Source organism: Leptosomus discolor, chromosome 5 (genome assembly GCF_034619465.1).
Source record: "Leptosomus discolor isolate bLepDis1 chromosome 5, bLepDis1.hap2, whole genome shotgun sequence".
NCBI classification, from domain to species: Eukaryota; Metazoa; Chordata; class Aves; order Leptosomiformes; family Leptosomidae; genus Leptosomus; species Leptosomus discolor.
The window spans coordinates 12981610-13001694 of record NC_141395.1 but is presented as its reverse complement, the minus strand read 5'-3'; the positions used below and the strand labels follow the sequence as shown (position 1 = coordinate 13001694).

The following is a 20085-nucleotide window of genomic DNA, read 5'->3' as shown; positions in this document are numbered from 1 at the left end:
AGATTACAGCCTCACACAATCTACACAACAAACTATTCCACTTCTTACTTTCTGACTTCCCATTCCATCATCTTTTAGCAACAGTGACTTCTTTATTGGATAAGTGTTTATTTTTATCTTTAAAGCCGTGAAATAAAATAACATTGCATTTATTCAAACATGAAGATTAATGCCAACCTGAGAAAAATTCTGATTAAATCTGGATTTATGTTTATATCAGTAAAGCAGGTTATTAAAAAAAATGAGTAAGTGTTCCTCCACAAACACTAGTAGAAACTCTTGTCACTGTGCCAAACAAAACCGACCTCTAATAAAAACAAAAGTACAGAGGGCCTCTGACTACCAGTGATGGGATCAGTCATCCACAAGAAAACTTGGATACTATTAACGTCCTAATGAAAGGAATTGCCAGAAGGAATTCCTGAACGCAGGGCATGTTTGCCTGGATTTTGAAGCACAACCATTTCCTAGCCTCTGCAGGCTTTTGAGCCTTAAGAAAACATGCCCCCCAGGGCTGCCATATGGAAAGAGGCAGAGGGGACTAGACACCCTTTTGGAAAGGCAGCTTGGGCAAATCAGTGCACTCAAGTGTTATTCCCTGTCTCTGCCCTGTGTCAGTCAGTGTCTGGAGGTGGCTGTCAGATGAAAATGTGCTCTGCTCCTGCATTTCTGCTCTGTGGCTGCAGATCTGAGAGTTCTGTGTGAACACAGAAAATTCCTGTAGTCTGGCGGTGTAGATGGATACAGGAAAAAGGGTGGTTTAGGCAAGAGAATATCCACTGCGAGGAACACAGGCAGGTGCTTTATGTAGCCTCTGCAAGATCCTGATGATATCAGAACACAATTTATGCTAAAATGGGAACTTCGAAAGGAAAGAAAACTGCAAAGGCAGAGAACTTAGAAATGTGAGTGATGATAAAGAAACCTGAAAACAGCCTACAGTTGTCATCCAGGCTGCACGAAGTAATCCATATTCAAGCAGCTCCTTTGTGAAAGTTGGATTTTGTTAAGCTCTGGGTAATTATTTTCTGCTCAACAAGATGTAGATTCAACTAGACAGAGTCTTTGTAGATTAATGTATGTTGGAAAAGGCAAATAAATATTAGACCACTTACTAACACATCTCTTGTCCAATGTAGGTCTATTTTAACATTGCATAAGGGGCAAAATGGTCCTGCCAACATATTCTCCATTGCGTTTTCCCATGTAGTTACAAAAACACCATCAAACAATGTCCATTCCACTATTTAACAAGAAACAACATCACTTAAATAAATGAATATTCTTGAAATCCTTTGCAGACTGGACTGTTCCCATAGATCTACAGTACTTAGGTATTTTGACATGTAAAAGACACCAGACAGTACAATATTATGTTTCTTTACAACCCATACATATTTTTTTTGTACTTAAATTTTAAGCTTAAACCAACAATAATAAATTTGCTCTGGCTCCAGATACTTCTTCCTCCCCAAACAGGTAAAATAGCACATCTCCTAATAAAAAGTTAATGATGCATCTGTGGCAATATATTCATTCAGTATTAACATTGGACACATTTGTGTTTTACACTGTAAATACTGACTGGAAGCTTGAGACACAAAGCAAACCAGCCATAGCAGCAGTAAGGCTGTAGACTCTTTGCATCAGGAGCCATGTGCTGTATATGACCGTTGCCCAGAATACGAATCTTATGACACAATACAATAGTAGCAAATTGCAAGAATTGACAGATCCAATGGATATCTGCCCTGAGGCTTGCTGGTAGCTTTAGTTATTAATCTTGTTTGTATAACAATAGCATCAATGTCACCCTAACATCACATATTCCAAGAAAACTACCTGCTTTCCTGTCAGTTGCCACTGTGTTGAAACTAATTTCACATAGCCCACCTAGCAGGCATCAGATGGTAACGACTTTTAGACATCATTGATCTGAGTTGGCCTAAAGCCAGCGTACTAGAGGCAAAAGGATCCATACACTAAACCGTTCCCAATCTTGCGAGCTAAGTCACATTGGCAGTACGCTTTAAAAATAAGGAGCAAACAAATGCCCTCGGCACGTTCCACCTCCCTGCTTTTTCCTCCCTCCTAGCAAATCAAAAGCCCCCCAAAACAAATTTGCAACCTAGTCATGATAGTAATGAGACAAAAGGCAGTGAGCCCTGAAATTAGCTGATTTTGTTTGTTTTTTTCTGAAGTGACCTTCATCTGTTTCAGCAGTTGTATAACTCTGGACTCTGGCTACTGCTAAATTTCCCTTCTGCCACAGTACCACTCTCCTGGGGCCATTTACATAGTTTGGAGTTAAAAGTGGGGGCCTAAAAGTATACAGGCAGCTTGAAATGAATGTAAAGCATGTCATTGGTTTGAGCATTTAATAGAAATGGGAAAAACTGTAATAATTCACCTGATTCAGAGCAGAGCCCCCTTCCACTCTTTCATCCTGTGTCCTCTCTTTTTCAGCGACGCAAACACCAGCAATCTCAGCACAGGCTTATTTCTCAAATTCAGCCTCTTGCTGGTTTCCCTACTGGCCTCACATTGCATTTCTCTCCTCACTGTTATTTGTGATTCCTTCATACTTAAATGCCATCTACAAAGTATGCTATTTTCTTTCTTCCATGCCATTAAAGATAATATCAAATAAGATGAAACTGAAAACCAATCTCTCTGGCATCTAACTGGAAACATGTTCCTGCTCACTACATCACCGCTTACCCTTGCCTTCTTTTTTTTTCCATTTCAGACACACACGGCCACATCCCTTTCCCAGACTGTTCAGATGAAGCTCTTCAACTGCTATCCTGAAATCCGTGTTTCTTAGACCTGTACCATCCCCTCAAATCTTAAAGGTCCATATCCTGCAAATAGTATGGATGCGCTTAACTTTACATATATACACAGCTACATTAAAGAAAATGGGAGTAATTGCCTGCTACAGCAGATGCAAATGTGTTTTCAAGACAGAGAAAATGGTATAATTTTGTACCTCTACTTAAAGAACCCAGATCCATTTAATCTACCAAACTTCATTCCTTCCAAGAGCTTTAGTGATCATGGTTCTGTTTGATGTCTTCATTCCTGTCAGTGGGAGTCTCGCTATTTACTTAAACGCTACCAGAATGCCAAACCAGATGTTTAGTGATTTATTCTGATGTATTATTGGATACTGTGGACGACAAAACATTGGGCTGAACACCCTCCTTGCTGCCTGTGAAGTCTTCCAAAGCTTTTCAGCATTAGTGGTGCTAGAATAGTTAGCTAATTCCCTCAATTTTGGAGAGATCATATCAGCGAAAGCAGATGGAAATCGATGATTAAACTTTATCACAACATTTTTGTAGGCTGTTACCTTTCCTTTTGCCTCTATTTTGAAAAGGATTTTCGATGTGCTGGATATTTTTTAAACTCTCTGGGAGAAGATTTTGAAAACAAAATCTGGGCCAGATTTTCAACAGCCTCAGCTCTGAAGGGGCTGGATTTTCAAGGTCTTTGATGAACAATCTGGCCATCAACATCAGATCTGCTGGATCCTGGGCTCCACTGAACAACAGTCTCTGCTTTGTTCCCTTCCCTACCTCTTTTAACATTTTCTCTCCCGCACTTTTCACCCAACAATAGTTCGTTGTTTGTCCTTTGAGGAACTATTGTCACTCTGATGTAGGGGTCAGAGGATTTCCAGCCCATATTCACTTCACTCTTTTCTCAAAACTGAGAAAATTTTAGCTCTTTTCCCAGACTGTATTATTCCTCCCATTAAGTTCCCCAACAGTTTCACTCCTGAAATCTGGTAATCCTGTAATTCTGGTTTTGCAGTCCTAAATTCAAGTGCTTCACTCCATTGTTACAGAGGATTTTGCAACATATAAGGAGTAAAAAAAAAAAAAAAAGAAGAAAATAACAGTAACCACCAAAGCAATCCTCCATGCAGTATCTCAACCCCCTTAAAGTGTAGCACGGACATGGTACAGGGACCATGCTGGGAGCTTCAGTTTTGCACTTTGGAAAGAGAAAGAGGGTGGAAAAGTCTCTGCTTCTTTACTGCAGCTGCTGACCCTCTTCTTCAAAAAACTCCCCAGAGCCATTTCAGGAGTTACTCACCTATATGTACTTAGTTGTCTGATCACTGGCCCAGACCTATTTAGAGGTGAATTGTGTTTCTCACACAGATCTCAAGTCAGCAAATAAGAATACTTGTCAGCTGAGTCATTTCTGCTAGCTTTGCATTAAGCACTATGGCCAGAGGGGATGTACAACAGAATTTAGGCCAAGTAGGAGGGCAAAAGCTCAGCATCACTCAACAGCAAACTCCCTATAACCCGGTCAAAAAAGCAGGCACAGATCAAATGAGACCATGTCATAGCTGCACACAAGAGGATCTGGCTGCCCCCACAGACTCGGAAGCAGGAGTATCTCCACTGCCATGAGGCTGACCTGAGGTGGAATTCATACAACCTGGTGGGACACCCACATGTGAGCACAGCACAACAGGGAGAGAGGACAGGCAAGCCAAACTCTTCTCAGAACCACACTGTACATGCTAAAATCTCAACCTGCATCACGCTAACTGCAAATTTTATGCAGAAAACTGCAGGGAGGAAGAGGAAAGAATTAATATCAACATGAAGTGCATTAAAATAAACTGCTCAGGACAGGGAGAGCAGAACAGGTGGGTATTCAAGGGACCCTCTGGTCTCATTCCCAAACGCATTTTATTTTCCTCACTTGAATGTGTAATCAAAAAATGGCTACAAAATCACTCCGAGGTCTGCCTCAGGGTTTCCGTGTGCTCAGAGGCCCACAGCCCTCATGCTGCAAAGGGGCAATACAAATACATCACAAAGTGTTCCCTGCAACAACCACCTTCATTTTCCTATCTGTTTGATTGCAATTCTCGAAAGCAACAACCTCACCCCACCCTTTGAAAAAATTACTAAACTACCCCTACAGATAGACCCCACCTGAAAATAATGGTCCAGATCTGAAGTCCTCACCTCTCTAAAATTCAGATTCAGGATTTTGTTCAGACACATTCTAGAGATATGGTGGTGTCAGTGATAAAGCTGCAGTGCTTCAATATCCCTCCCAAAAGCTTGGGGGCAACTCGAGGTAAAAATCCAAGCTCATTTGAAAATTACAGGGAGGTTACAAAGATTTCAAAGCCATGCAAAATCCAGCAGCAAGCACAGCCAAGCTTCCACCCAGCAAATCAGCTTTCAAAACACACTGCACGTTCAAAGGGCTTGTAGGTTTTGCCCGTGTTGGACATCTTCCTAATAGTCTCCAGCAAGACTGGGGAATGGCAGCACTGAAGCACAACAGGAAAACACAGGCACAAGGCAAGGTCCCTGCAGCCAAGTCCAGCTTGTAAATTTGGGCAGCTGACATTACAGATGTCTTCCCGCTGCCCTGTTGCTAAGACTGGGTGTTCTGAAAAGACAGATTGAGACAGGTCAGTGGGCACACACAAAACACTGCTCAGACACCTAGAAATATATTGGGTCAACGAACTACATCAAGACATGAGGCTGAGTTACTGGTCACCATTTAAGAGATTAAATCGGTGCCGTGTCAATAAACAAACAGTAAAGGAGATGGCAGAAATCCTTTTCCCTTTCCATCTCTTCCCTTTGCTGCTGCTTTTTCCTCTGTCCCATTTCTGAGGCTCAGTACCAAGCCCCAAGGTTTTAAAGCAGCACAGCAGCGAGGATTGCTTGAGGGGATCAATGCTAGGATCAATTTTCTCTGGATACAGGATCGCCTGTTCCAGGGAGAATGCAGGGTGAAGGCAAGAGCTCTATGTCAGCAATCACGAACCACATCAGCCCTCAGGGTGTAAAAGGCTGCAAAGTTTCCTGATAATATAAGGCAGAGCCAAAGAAAACAAACAATGTTGTGGTATTCCTCCCTGGGAGGCACAAATTCTCCATCACCTCCAAGCTTCCTGAGCTCCCATCAAAACGATTACATTATAAAAACTGCTGAAACCAGAGCTTTTCGGGGAGGCCAGTCAAGAACTCACAGCACGACGAAAAAGTAAGCAGGGGGTGTTGTAGGGGCAGGAGTCCTTCTTCCCATGGTGGCTGTATATTGGCATGTATTAAACATAGACACAACAATAAGCAATAAATCACAGGCCAGGAGAAGTGCCAGGTGGAATGCACCAGAGGAAATTAAAACATCCTTCTCGATACAGTTTGGTATTGAAAGAAATACAGAGGCCAAGTTGACTTATCACCTACACAGCCGGGATGTTACAAGGGGAAAAAGGGCTCCAACATTTGCAGCTGAAAAATTTGCAGTTAAATAATTTCCTACAAAAAAAAATGCAGCTTAAAGAGTAATAATAATATCACAAACATCCTTTTAAACAAATAAATAAATAATGGCCTTCCTTGGCTTTCCTAGGTTTTTTTCATTTTCTCCTCGTTTATTCAAATGCACAGTCCCTCCATAAGACCCAGGCATGGGGCAAAGGATCCACGATGTACACAAGTACACTAGCTGGCCAGCACCCTAATTCAGCAAATTCTTACCTCCCACAACGCCAAACATATGCAGCCGCCATGCTGTCAGGAGACCTTATCTCGTGTACTTTGGTATTGCCCAGTGGCTGGCTTAAACTGCCTAAAAGTATCATGAAAACTAGTCAATTGAGGCAGAGTTTGGTTCTCCATCCCCCCAAAGAGATGGACTGCTTCCTTATTTCACTGAAAAATGCCTCCAGAAAGTTTGTTTTAGAAAAAAAAGTGTTGGTACACAAGCTTCCCAGTAATTTCAGCCAGGACCCAGGACAATGCATAAAACTGAGGCTGCTTGTGGCGACCAGCAGGCAAGGGAATCTCTTTGAAGCCAAGTTTTTGTTTTGCTGGTGTAATCTTATACTAGCAGGGGACTGCGCTGCAGCCCTCATGTCCTAAATAGATGGTGCTCCTGTGAGGTACTCCCACCTGTCTGCCCTTCAGCCACTGCTGCTTTTTCCCTGCTTGTCCCTTTTTTAGGCAGTTGAGCAAAACTCCACCATTTGAGTTTTAATGGAACTGTGTGGTGGGTTTGACCCTGCTTGGATGTCAGGTGCCCACCAAAGCCATTCTATCACTCCTCATCCTCAACTGGACAGGAGAGAGAAAAATATAACAACAGGCTAGTGGGTCGAGATAAGGACAGGGAGATCACTCAGCATTTACCGTCATGGGCAAAGCAGACTCGACTTGGGAAAAAAATGCAATTTATTACTAGTCAACTCAGAGAGGAGTAATGCGAAATAAAACCAAATCTTGAAACATCTTTCCCCGAACCCTTCCCTCCCCCCTCAGGCTTAACTTTATTCCCAATTTCTCTCCCTCCTCCCCCCGAGCAGCAGAGGGGGACAGGGAATGGGGGCTGTGGCCAGTTCATCACACTTGTTTCTGCCGCTCCTTCCTCCTCAGGGGGAGGACTCCTCACACGCTTCCCCTGCTCCAATGTAGGGTCCCTCTCACGGCAGACAGTCCTCCATGACTTCTCCAGTGTGAGTCCTTCCCACGGGCTACAGTTCTTCATGAACTGCTCCAACGTGGGTCTCCTCCATGGGGTGGAGTCCTTCAGGAACCGACTGCTCCAGCATGGGCCCCCCTCACAGGGTCACTGGCAGCAAACCTGCTCCAGCGTGGGCTTCTCTCTCTCCCCGGGCCACAGGTCCTGCCAGGAGCCTGCTCCAGTGCAGGCTTTCCACGGGGTCACAGCTTCCTTCAGGCATCCAGCCACTCCAGCGTGGGGGCCCTCCACTGGGTGTAGGCAGTCATCTGCTCCACCGCCCATGGGCTGCAGGGGGACAGCCTGCCTCACCGTGGTCTTCATCACAGGCCGCAGGGGAATCGCTGCTCCGGCGCCTGGAGCACCTCCTGCCCCTCCTTCTTCACTGTCTGCTGAAATGTTTCTCTCACATGTTCTCGCTTCTCTCTCACTGCAATTACAGCTGCGCAATAAACCTTTCCCCCTCAAACACGTTACCACAGAGGCGCTACCACCATCACTGATTAGTTCGGCCTTGGCCAGCAGCAGGTCCGTCTTGGAGCTGTCTGGCATTGGCTGTATTGGACACAGGGGAAGCTTCTAGCGGCTTCTCACAGAAGCCACCTCTGTAGCCGCTCTGCTACCAAAACCTTGCCATGCAAACCCATTACAAAGTGTCATACAAAGCACTTAGGCAGGCTGAAACTGGGACACGATCTATAAATTACCAGAAAGCTGAACTCAAGATTAGGAAAAGAAAGAAAAGGAAGAACTCATTTCTTTCAAAAATGGATCATATATATGTATACACACATAAATATCCTCAAACTGAAACTCTCCAGGACAGCCTGAAGAGGACAGCTGTTATGTTCTACCTTTTTAAATCTCTGCTTTTAAGGTCTGAGGACAGGATGGAATTTTCCAGCTGTGCTTCTCTTTCTCTTACTAAACACTTTTGTGTCAGCCTAAGTAACTAAACCTTTATACATTAAACACTTTTGTGTCAAACTTGCAGTAATGACCAAGTCACATTTTCTGAAAGGGATAATTAAGAGGTTCACTGAAAATAGAAAGAGCTGGCATTTTTATATTTAGACAGACATGAATTTAGTACAAGCTGATACATAAACTCTACTTGTTGAAAATAAAATGATGGTGACATTTTCTATATCAGTTTTTTTGGCAAGAGAAAGGGACATCTTGCTGTAGGCCATTAAAGAGGGAATCCATTTAGATGTTGCTAACAATCCTTCCTCTTGTCTAGCACAGAGGACATCAGTTTCAGACAAAACTCTCATTAAGGAATGCAAGGCAAAAGCAAGAAAGGAGAAGGAAGAGTATTTTCAAGAGATGTAAACAAGCAATTACCCACAGAGAAGGCCACACTACACACTCAGGGAGATTATTTGAGCATATGTGTTAATCAGTTGGTATCACACTCTTTTACCTGCTTAAACAGAAGGATACCATTTGGATGCAAAAACATTCTACACATATTTTTGGGCGGAAAACTGCTCTGGATCCAGGGATAACAATTAAAAGAAATCTTTTTTCCAACTCCCTTTAAAAGGTACAATCAAAGCACAAAATCTATCCAGGTGTAAGAGGTGTCACACACAGTTGAGATGAGCTATTGGGTTCTAGAAGCAATAACAAGTTGCCATGCAGCCCAGCCCTGCCTCATCAGACATCTTAGAGGTGATTGCTCAGATAAGCCAGGAAAGGCTGGCTGCAACCCAAATTCAGAAACCTGCAGCCATACCGCCAATAAGAACCACCAGCAAAACACACGGAATTAATAAAAGCAACACTAGAATGTCAACACAAAAAAAAAATAGTAGTAAATATTGCAAGCCCTTCCTTGGTAAACATACAATTAATTTCTGATGAGGACTAATAATATTTACAAAAAAAAAATATTGCTCATTCTCATTGCTCCTGTCATGAATGTATCTATCAGGAGATACACTTTCAACAGTGTCTTTTGTCTTGTAGCAATGAAAAAAAGCCTTCTAACCTGAATCATACCAGAATATGTTTCCCTGGTGCTTTTCTTTTTAACCTGAAGTGGAATATATCAGAGCTGTAAATTTGCTTACCCTTCTGTTCTGTACATGGAGCATCTCTCCAGAGGAATTTTTAGCACTCCATTATTTAAGCCCACGAAGAGCGACCTGTCGCTGTGCAGGATTTGGAGACTCTTGATTGCTTCCCGTTGTCCGTCAGGGAGGATCTGCATTTCCTCTAAATAACAACTCCTGAGGCTCCTGTTAGTGGTAGAAAGGGCCTTCAAGATGGTGCCATACTCTAATAGAACAAGAAACAAGGCAGAAGTAAATCTTGGAGGCATTGACTTCATTTCGTACCTGCCTAAAGAGTGAAATATTAGTGTGATCTTTACACAGCTGCTTTAAACCTAGTTGTGGGTCACCTGCTGCCCATGGTAGAGAGTGCTCCAGCTACATGGTTACAATCCTCAGCAATTCTCAGACATTACAGACACGGCCCATGAGTGCGTTTTAATGGCAAACCAGAAAGATGTGAACCATCTGGAGAGTGAGTACCTGGAAATATTTCCCAGCTGGAGCACTGAGGCAGAAAAGAGTCTGGTCCTGTTACCAGTGAGTTATACAGCAAGGTGACCTGAGATAGCAGGGATCATTTCTGGTGCCTCGAGTCTGTATTTCTTTTGGTTTATGGAGCGGATCGGTGTGTTTTGACGCCATGACAAATGCCAACAGATGCAGTAGCCCTGCTGGCAATCTCAGAGGGCTCCATAATGACTGCATGGGTCACGGATCTAATTGATCCTCTTCCTGGAAGAAGCCACACTGCCAGCTTGACAAGGGGATGTTATGGCATGAGCAGTGCATGCAAAGAAACATATATGTTTGTATTCACAGTGCTTTTACCTAAACAATTTAAAGATTTGATGAACTGTGGGAGATTTATGCTGGGGAAAAGTGGGCAACCACACCATTTTCATTAAAACTCCAAAGAGGTCTGTCAGCCCTGATTGTTCCTGAAGCTTCATCTTTCTATCCTGGTAACTTCTGTATTGGTGTCAAAGCTCAGCAATTTACAGTGGCGGGGTTGGCTGCCATGCAAAGCTTCTCCTTCACTTAGGAGGGCCTGAAGTGTGGAACAAGACTGAGGCCCAAGTTTGGGCTTTGTTTGTCTCGGGACTGGGTTTGTGTACGGGGCTAACTCTGGGCACTGCTGTCTCTGCTGAAGCATTTCACTGGTTTAAATGTTTCAGGTCCAGCAGAGCTTACTCTTCAGTCACCACTAACTAGGGGCAGAAAGCAAAGACAAATAAGGAGGTAAGGTTATGGCAGTAGACCTTTCTACACATATGATACGAGGCAGAAAGTATCTCAGCTTTCTCTCAGGTTTAATAGCTGGGACTCCTCACTTAAAGTATCAAGACATCAAAATGGCAGAACCATGTTGTATTTCCATTTAAGTACAATCTTCTCATCTTAATCAATGTCCATGGAGGCTCCCACAGTGGGAATGTTACTAGAACACATCCAAGATAATCCCTTTTGAAGTAAGTGGTGGTAAAAGTTAGATAAATTATGACACAGTCCTGGAAGGTGGTAACATGAGAATGAGGCAATGACTCTGCATTGAGATGTGAGATTAAACTCACACTTACGGAGGCAATCCATCTCATTCTAAAGTCAAAGCTTCTGCAATAGAGGATAACAACATTATACCCATGAGGTTGGCCATATGCTCTGATTAATCAAACCATTTAATTTAACCTCTATCATTAGTATGAATATGGGCTAGGACAACCATTTATAACACCTTGTCCTTCTTCAGCATCTTTCATTTGTCCAAGGTATCTTGTGCTTTTCAGAAGAGGCAATGTGTCCTGGTAATTGCAGGACGGCAGTAGAAATCAAGAGACTAAATCATACACTTAATTCTACTACTGGCTCGCTATGCTACCACAAAAAAGCACTTGCCTCAGCTTCCCCATCTGCATTACATTTCAGTGCATGCCCATTCCCGAAAGCACTGAGAGTCATACACCAGTAAGCACACGGAAGTGCAAAGTAAGACATAATTAAAACCTGGGCAGGCCTGGAGGTTAAGTATATCTAAGTATATGTAAATATTGCTTATTTAGAGATGAGCATGGCATAGTGCAGAGACAACTTAGGTGCACAAAACCACAGAGCATTTCAGTGACCTCTGCTCTTCCCCACTGTTATGTGTTAGTCTGATTAATTGAAACATGTTTTTATAAGAGGGAGAAAAATGTATTGTTGTTTTTAAACACAATGTAGATTTATGGTCTTTTCACTTGGGATTCTGCCTCAAGTCCTCCATCCTGCTTTTCATTTACTCAAGCAAACTAACTTCCATGCAGTTCTGTGCCAAAATTATACTGAATGACAACTGTGTAATGATGTCACGACAGGGCTCCCAGGGCTACTAGGTCTATGAGCAAGTGGAGGGAACTTTGTTAAGCCCTGATGCTCTTACCTGTTCCAATATACATCACGTGGTAGAGAGTATCCTTCCCCTGAACAATATCAACCACCAGTTTGGAAAATCGAATGCTGTCCTGAGTCACGTACGGATCTACAGTCACTGGCTGCACAACATCATTCATCAGGAACAAGCGCTGCGCATCCTGCAGGACTCTCTCCGTCAGGTTCTCATTAGGGCCGTCATCACTCAGCGTCCCACACTAAACATGGAAGATTGAACTTCAGCACCTGCATTTTCTCCCCACTCCAGCAGCCCAAGACCAAACCCTGAAATTCTTCTGGAAACCCATGTCCTGTTGATTTCCTGGGGAGGTGGGTCTTTGTGAGGGTCACAGGATCAGACCTTTAGCCTGGTCATAGGTGCTTTGCCTAGCTTTGGCCTGTAGCCCACTCTTTCAAATCGTTTCTCCCAGCTGGTCCACTGACCAGTGATGTGGTGTTTCATTCTCTTGTGACAGCTGGGAGCCAGCATGCCAGAAGGGCAAAAGGCACTAACAAACCAAGGAAGAAAAGCAAGAATTAAAACTAGCTGTAGAAAGATTTAAAGCTAGCATTGGAGACAAAGTTTTTGTGGTGACAAATCCTTGAAGCATTTCAAATAATCTTCAGACTCAACCTGGCATCTCAGTCTGTACAATGCACAAAACCTGGAGGTTACGAAACCTGAAAAATGGGTTGGTTTTGCATCAAGTAACCCAACTCACCACACTGCTTTTCTATGATGTGCTCCCTTCTGAAAAGACTCCTCTGGTTTCATCTGAAGCAAGGCAGGTTAGCCACTAGTGCCCCCCTCCCCACACGCAGCTCTTCTGTCCTCAGAGCGAATGGCAGGTCAACCTGTGTCCATCCATTCTCTGGCACCAAGAGGTGCACTGAAATAGGACTCAATGCCCTTTCCCATCCAGAATGGGGGGGAGAAGAGAGCTCATCTTGTGTCTGTTAAACACCAGTGCAAGTCTTATCAGGTGGATAACGCATTTTAAGTCCCGAGTTTCTACCTCACACTGATCTCTAGAATCCAGCATTTTCAAAAGACAATGCAAGATTAAACTTTCCATGCAGTTTTGTGGTCCATACCAGTAGCCAGGGCTGGATCTTCGCTCTTCCCCACAATGTCACACATGGTGGGCAGAAGATTTATTACTCCAAAAGACAGCTGGGTGATTGGGTATTTATCTTGACCAAGGCCACAGGAGTCAGTGGTCCAACTAGAAATCCTGCCAACTTCCATACTCAGTCCATGCACAGTTTCTCACTAAGTGAAGCTCACACCTGAGTAATTTCATTAGAAAAAACCCCACAAATATCTTTTTCTTCATTTTGGGTCCTGGTGTTTGGGCTTTCCTTGGAAGGGAAGTTCGCATACTGCAAATTACAATGTCAATTTACAGCACTCCAGCTACAGTGTACAAATTTCCCACATGCATACTCTTGACATGCATCACAGCAACTCTTTGCAGTGTGGCTGCCTTTCTGAGGTGCACCATGCAGAAGTTCTCTTGTGAGCTAAAATGAGTTGACAGGAATTTAGCTCACATTTACACAATAAATACAGATCCTAATGGCTGGTGTACTAAGCTCTACAACATTTTGGAGCTTGTGTGAACTAGGCGAACAGGCTGATACTAATTCCCACCACCTATGAACATGGTCACTTTTTTTATCAACTTAAGCATCTTCCTGATTAGCCAGACTAAGAAAACATCAGTGGGTTTTTGATGTGTCCTCAGGTCGGTTTTACTGTTTCTTTTCTATTGCAATGGTCTTTTTTAGTTCATGACTCATTCCAAATTCTAAAGAGTTTTTAGATCTCTCTCTTCTGCTGTCTCCTATACTCCTTCTGGTTTACACCACTGTCTTGGCTTTGGGTGCTTTTTTCCCCACTCACTTTCCTTTCTAGAGTGTCACTGAAGGAGGAATCCCAGTGGCAGGAATGTCATTGTTGGTTTTGTTTTCTGTTCTCATCAAGTCACAGATAATCCTTTTGGGCTATTGGCAGCCCGTGTGCTGACACAGCATCCCTCTGGTTTGGTTTTATTTTGTTTTGTTCTAATTTCCTGATTATCTGCACTGCCCTGATCCTCTGTATCCTTCAGTATTTCTCCTTCCTCTCTGCAAGAAAAAGAAAAAAAATCTGGCATCCTTCCCTCATCTTCCCTTGTGAACACTGAGGCAAAAAAAATTAATTTAATTTTTTTGCAATATCTGCCTCTTCTGTCACTAAATTACCCTTGTCATCTCCTAAAGGCCCTTCACTGACCTCTTGTTCCTCCTGTACCTGAAAAACATCTTAATCTCTTCTTGCAATCTTCCTTTTGTCTGCCACATACCTCCTTTTCCTTTCCTTATTTTCCTCTGACCCTTTTCTTTCATCTTGCTGCTGCAATCTTTGCACTCCACATTTTATCTGATACTTTTCACTACATGGAAATGCTTTCCAAAGTCCTTTTCTATTCCTCCTGGGTTAGCTCAGCAAGGGACAGAAAGCTCTTGATTCTCAGTTAACCTTAATATTCCCTTTAAACTTTAAAAAAATCCCCAACAAACCCCACAACAAACACCACCACCCCCTCACCCCCCAAAAAAAACCAATCAAACAAACAAACAAAAAAAAAAAAAAAGGAGGGAAAAAAAAAAAAAAACCAACAAAAAACCCCCCCCACATTTTGGCCTGGATGGGCCTTCAGCCAAGCTTGCTTTCTTGGTTTTGAGTGTACCAAGCTTAGGGGGTGACCGAGAGCCCAAATCTGTCCCCCACCTTGTACAGGCAGAAGCCCTCACTTACGTCCATGAGGGAATTTAGGAGAAATCAGGTTCCTCAGCAGGAAGCCAAGCATGTCCCTGCCTGCAGCATGGAGCTGCCTCCCATCTGCTCTTGCTGTGATTTCAGGTGACTGCAGAGTCCTTTTTGGAAGGTCCCTGACATCACCAGCTTGAAGGCAGATGGCACTTGCAGGCAGCCTCAGCACCTTTGCCATATCAAAGGAGAGCCAGATTCACACAATTGGGCTGAAAGGATTCACCATGGGGAAGCAAGGACAGGAAGACAAGTCCACTCTCCCTAGGATTCCCCAGGTGGGAAGGGACTGAGCTGTATAATGGGCTCATGCTTCAGAAGACACAGGTTTGCTGTGGCTGTCACACACATACTCTGCACCTCACTGACTGAATCTGGGCAGGCATAAACAACTGAAGTTGTTCTATAATTTTCAAATTGGCCTTAACTGGTAATCCTGGAATGCTGCTCATTCATAAAACCAAAGATTTTTAAGGTGAGAAGGAACCGCTGTGACCATCTTCCTCTTTCCTCTTCTACCAGTTACTGCTGCAACACATCCATAACTTCTGGCTGAGCTACCATGTCTTTGAAAGACATCTGTCTTGCACTGAAACGCAGGTAGCCTTAGGGGCCCTATCAAGTGATGGAAAATTCATCACATCCTTGCACAGTCACAGTGTTTAATTACCTTTCTTGTTTAAAAACATAGGTTGTCTCTGTTCTAGTTTGAGTTTGTCCAGCTTCAGCTTTCAATCCTTCCTAGTTTCAGTGGGGACATGTCTTGGTGTCCCCTTGTGAGGATCACGTTCTTGGAGTTCACATCTCAGTGATGAGTGTAACAGAGATTTAAATTATTCATTATTATAAAAAATCTGAACATTCTTATTATCAGCAAAACCATTCAATTTTTGCCACAAATCACATGGTCTCAAGAACATGTGGCAAAGAGCTCCACAGACTAAAACACTCATAAATGTGGAGAAATGGAGAAATCTGCACCATGGGTCTACCTGGAAAAATGAGCCCCATACAAATCAACCCACTGGAGTGGCAGAATGTAAAAGGGACTGGAGTAAACTGAAGGGCAGCAGCAGTACCTGGAAATTGGGGATGGGATTTAACGTTGGCAGCCAGGCTGATCTTGGATTTTCTTGGTATCGGAAAGGGCCATTAAATGCCTGAGTAATGGCACTCAGATTGAAGGCACACACTGCTGAGGCAGCTATGCTGTTTCTGGAAAAGAGGAGAAAAAAATCAATTTAATAATTTGAACATTGACATTTTCATCACAACAAACGTCAAACTCCACTCAAATAAAATACATGTAAATTGCTAGGTAGATGTACATTGATACCAACCTCACAGGGAGTAAAAATAAATAAATAAATTGTAAAATGCAGATGGCTTGCATGACAATTTTGAGAATTAATTTTAAGCTTGGTTTTAAAACGTCTGTGATTTAAGAGCCATGGAAGCAGTTCTGACAAGAAAGGTGAATACAGTTTAATTTGCTTGGATTATTTGTGTCTGGTTTTATTTTTATTTTTTTTAACAACCCATTTATCTTTATTGATTACAAACAACCTAATTTTTAATCTTATGGTGTTTCTCAAGGTGAAACTCTGTTTCAACAGGGTCCTGAAATCTTCAGCCATAATATATATCCCTTAATATTATATATATATATATATATATATATAAAAAAATATATAAAAATACACACATGCATGCTCACACATGCAGGGGAAGGGAAAGAGTGACAGTGCAAAGATGCTGGTTGTTACAGCAGCCCAGCACGCAAAAAGGTCTTGCTAATACGTGAAAGCCTCTGTTTTCAATGATCACAGTTCACTCTGTGTTCCCAGCTGGGAACAGCATCTGTCTCGGGCAGACTGTTCACCACGCACGCACCAGCCAGGGGAGGCACGGCTGGGGAAATGCCACTGTCGGAAGGACTCTTGGGAAGGGAATTTGTGTTAGGAGTGCTCTGCTGCCCAGTCAGACTCGCATACAGATCAGTTGGCCGTCACTGTCCCATTTCAGTCATGGAGGACCAACTTCTGCAGGGTCCTGAGCAGGCTCAGCCCCTTTTGCCTCAGGAGGGTTGGAGGGCACTTCCCAGATGGTGAAGGCACCTCAGCGAAGCTGGCCCAAAGAGGGACATTTGCTAAGTGGTAACCTGAAATTAAAACCTGCTCCCAGATCTCCCCTTCCCCCCTGCCTCTTTTTTTTTTTTTTAAAGGAAAAGAACAACGTTTAGAGAAAAAGATGTCAGAATAAAACTAAAAATAGGGATAGCACAAGAGACTGACTCGTCATGGTGCCTTTTTAAATAACCCAATCCCTGCTGTATGTATCTTTCTGCTAATTAAAGTAATTTGAATTCTCTGAAAAGAACACATTTTTTTTACTAAACCAATAATTACACATTCTTGCACACACAAAAAAAAAGCGCCTTGCTCCACAATCCCAGGCTGGAAAGCAGAAGAACAGATTCTTTCACAGTGTATTTCTTCCAAGCAATACAACATCAGGAAGAACTTCTTGCTTTGTCTTCCTATTCTCTGCTCCTGCCCCTGCCCCTTCCATCTCTGGAGTGATGGAGCAGCTCACTTTGAACATGTCAAAGCAACGCTGGGCAAACCTTTCTCCATTTTTGTCTGAACACTGCTGACGCAGTGCATGCTCACAGACAGCAGCTCTTAAGACAAAGCTAATGATGGATGATAAGTAATGCCTTGAGGCTCACATGGGGGAAAAAAAAAAAAAAAGAATGAGAAAGAAAACTAAAAAGGAAAAGAAAGACTAAAACCCCACTAGTCTAACAAAAATACCTTTAAAAAAAAAGGGATATGTTTAGGGCTCTGCTAAGGACTCCACCATTTAGACCTTTCCCTTTGCTAGAGAGGAAGGAAAGAGGTTTTCCATTAAATCTGTGGCCCATCTTCCTTTCCATCTGTGGCCTAGCATATTTCCCATCCATCCCTAGCAAAAGTTTGATCCCAGTCTCAAGCCAGTGACATCAACTTGTGCAGCTGGCTCCTATGTTGTCTAGGTGTGAAGTGCAGCCTCCTTTATTCCCACCTCCTACTTCCTGTGATTAACTAGGTGGTTTAGAGAACAGGTTAAGTTCAAGGAGGTTTTAATATTGTCTCTATTACTCCCTAGAAAAATTTTAATAAAAACATCTTATATATTTCATCATCAGCTTCCCCAAAAAGCTTTCTTTCCCACAGATTCAGCTGGGTATAACAACATGAAATAATAAACCTGTATGTGGGAGTTACCACAACCACTAACACTGCTTTGTTATAAGATGACCCTAAATGCATTAGACATGAACCTTCCAAAATAAAAATACCTTTAAACAAATAGTCATAGTTTTGTGATGCATTGGTATTCTGCTATAAAGAAACTCAGACTGGAGCATGTATCAACCCTTTTTGGTATGCAGAGCTCATGCAGCATGATATAAGTCCCAGTGGAAGTTAAAAGAATAATTACCATTATTTCTCTAGTCAGATGACAAATTGGAACGTTTTCTCTTTGAACTCTCAAAAGAACACCGTGTTGTAGACCCAAAACGATACTTGATCTAACTTCAGCTATTATCAATAACTCATTTCTTCAATTACACAAATGTTACATATTATATTGTCCTCGGAAGATACAAGAGAGAACATACATCTGTAATGTATGAAGAGTGACTTAAGTGTAACCTAAAGTAGATGACTAACACTCATCACATCTCACGTTAAACCTGGGAGACCAGAGCTAGCCTATGTCTCCTCCCGTATAGCCTAAAAATTATACCAATTTGATAAATATAATACTGTTATTAATAATTTTCTCATTTCCAACTTCTGCTCTTGGCTGGGTGAATGGACAAATGGATAGATAAAATATTATCACTATGGGCATAGAAGTCCCTTCTGATTGCCAAATTAAAAAAGAAAGTGTCATCTCAAACGCCTAAAGCAGTAGCCAGGTTTCCTTTCCTTTTAATGTTCAGCAAGTTTGGCTAACATCCTCTGAATGTTTTTAGAGCATGACACATGCTCCTTTCAATCCCAGGACAGATTTTCCCCAAAGTCCAGAGTCAAGGTGCAGTGCTCAATCATGTTTATTTTTCCTAGTTGCTTCTCCACTAGCTCAGTTTTGGCTGATGTTGGCAATGGCAGTGTAGAAACAAAACATGGAAGATGGACAACAGTGGCCAAACACTTGCCTACTTCTTGGCATTTACAGAGTGGGAATAACGTTCAGGCTCTGTTGACTCTCATAGTGAAACTCCCAACAGTGCTTTAGCTTGAGAAGCTGGTGCTGACACTTTGTGACTTCAAGGGCTGAAGTTCAAGCCTTGTCACACCAGCAAGTCACACATTAGAACAGGAAGGCCTGTACTTCAGTGGGGCTTCACTTCTTTGGTTTGCTGTGAGCTTCTTGGGAACAGACCCTTATTCATACTGAACAGTACTCCATTGCACACAAAAACCTCAAAAAAGTTGGCTACCCAGCATAAGGAAGGCACTTTGAGTGTTTGTCCTGTGGAGCAACTAACTCAGATTTTCATTCTCTAGTTTAAACATCAGGATAACACCCCCCTGGAGAACATGTATTATTGAAACTCAATACCATGCAGACTGGTTATAGCTTGAAACTTATCATCCTAGCCTTGGGCTGCAGAGAAAAAGTTATTTGAGTTTTCCTGACTTAAAAATATACATTATGAGTTTTTTAATATATTTTTTAATTAACTCCTCTTCTCCTTTCTGCTTTCACAGCTACATTAAATCATTCCAATTACAAGTTTTTTCAATATCAAGCCAAGAAGAGGTGATTATGAAGTTTCAGAACTCATGCCTTCCCCTCAAGAGTTCCAATGCTGTTTTTGATTTGTGGACCTGAAACAGTCTATAGTGGAGGTACAGCCCCCCTTGGAAATGTCAAATGCTGTGTAGCCTGCATGACCTTGCTTCTATGAAGTGTTGTTCAACATCAATTTATGTTGATTTCAGTCTAGGCTGTTGTGATCCCATCTGCCTCATTCTCCTCCTTCCAGTCCTTCTCTCCCAAGCACACGTACATGTCCACGCCATGGGCCAGCCCCAGTGTTCACACAATTGGGTCAGATTGTCCAGGCAGTTTGCCTGGCTGAAAATTGTCTACCATCAGCCTGTAGCAGGGGCTAAACTATGACAGTCACTTTATTACACAACAACCCCTCCAACCAGGGAGGGGAATCAGGAAAAAGGAGAGCAGACTCACAAGGAAAAGTGAAACATTTAATGAAACACCACC

General features: G+C 42.6%; 1 protein-coding gene across 2 annotated transcripts in view; it reads right to left on the bottom strand.

Annotated features, from left to right (window-relative positions):
• SEMA5B (semaphorin 5B) overlaps nt 1-20085 on the bottom strand; it is a 135678-nt gene that overhangs the window by 44064 nt on the left and 71529 nt on the right. For both annotated transcript variants that reach the window (XM_086464975.1, XM_086464976.1), the window contains exons 8-10: nt 15882-16017; nt 11998-12205; nt 9597-9804 (exon numbers count right to left, since the gene is read on the bottom strand). In XM_086464975.1, the coding sequence (XP_086321101.1) occupies nt 9597-9804; nt 11998-12205; nt 15882-16017 (552 nt within the window). The remainder of the gene's footprint in view (nt 1-9596; nt 9805-11997; nt 12206-15881; nt 16018-20085) is intronic.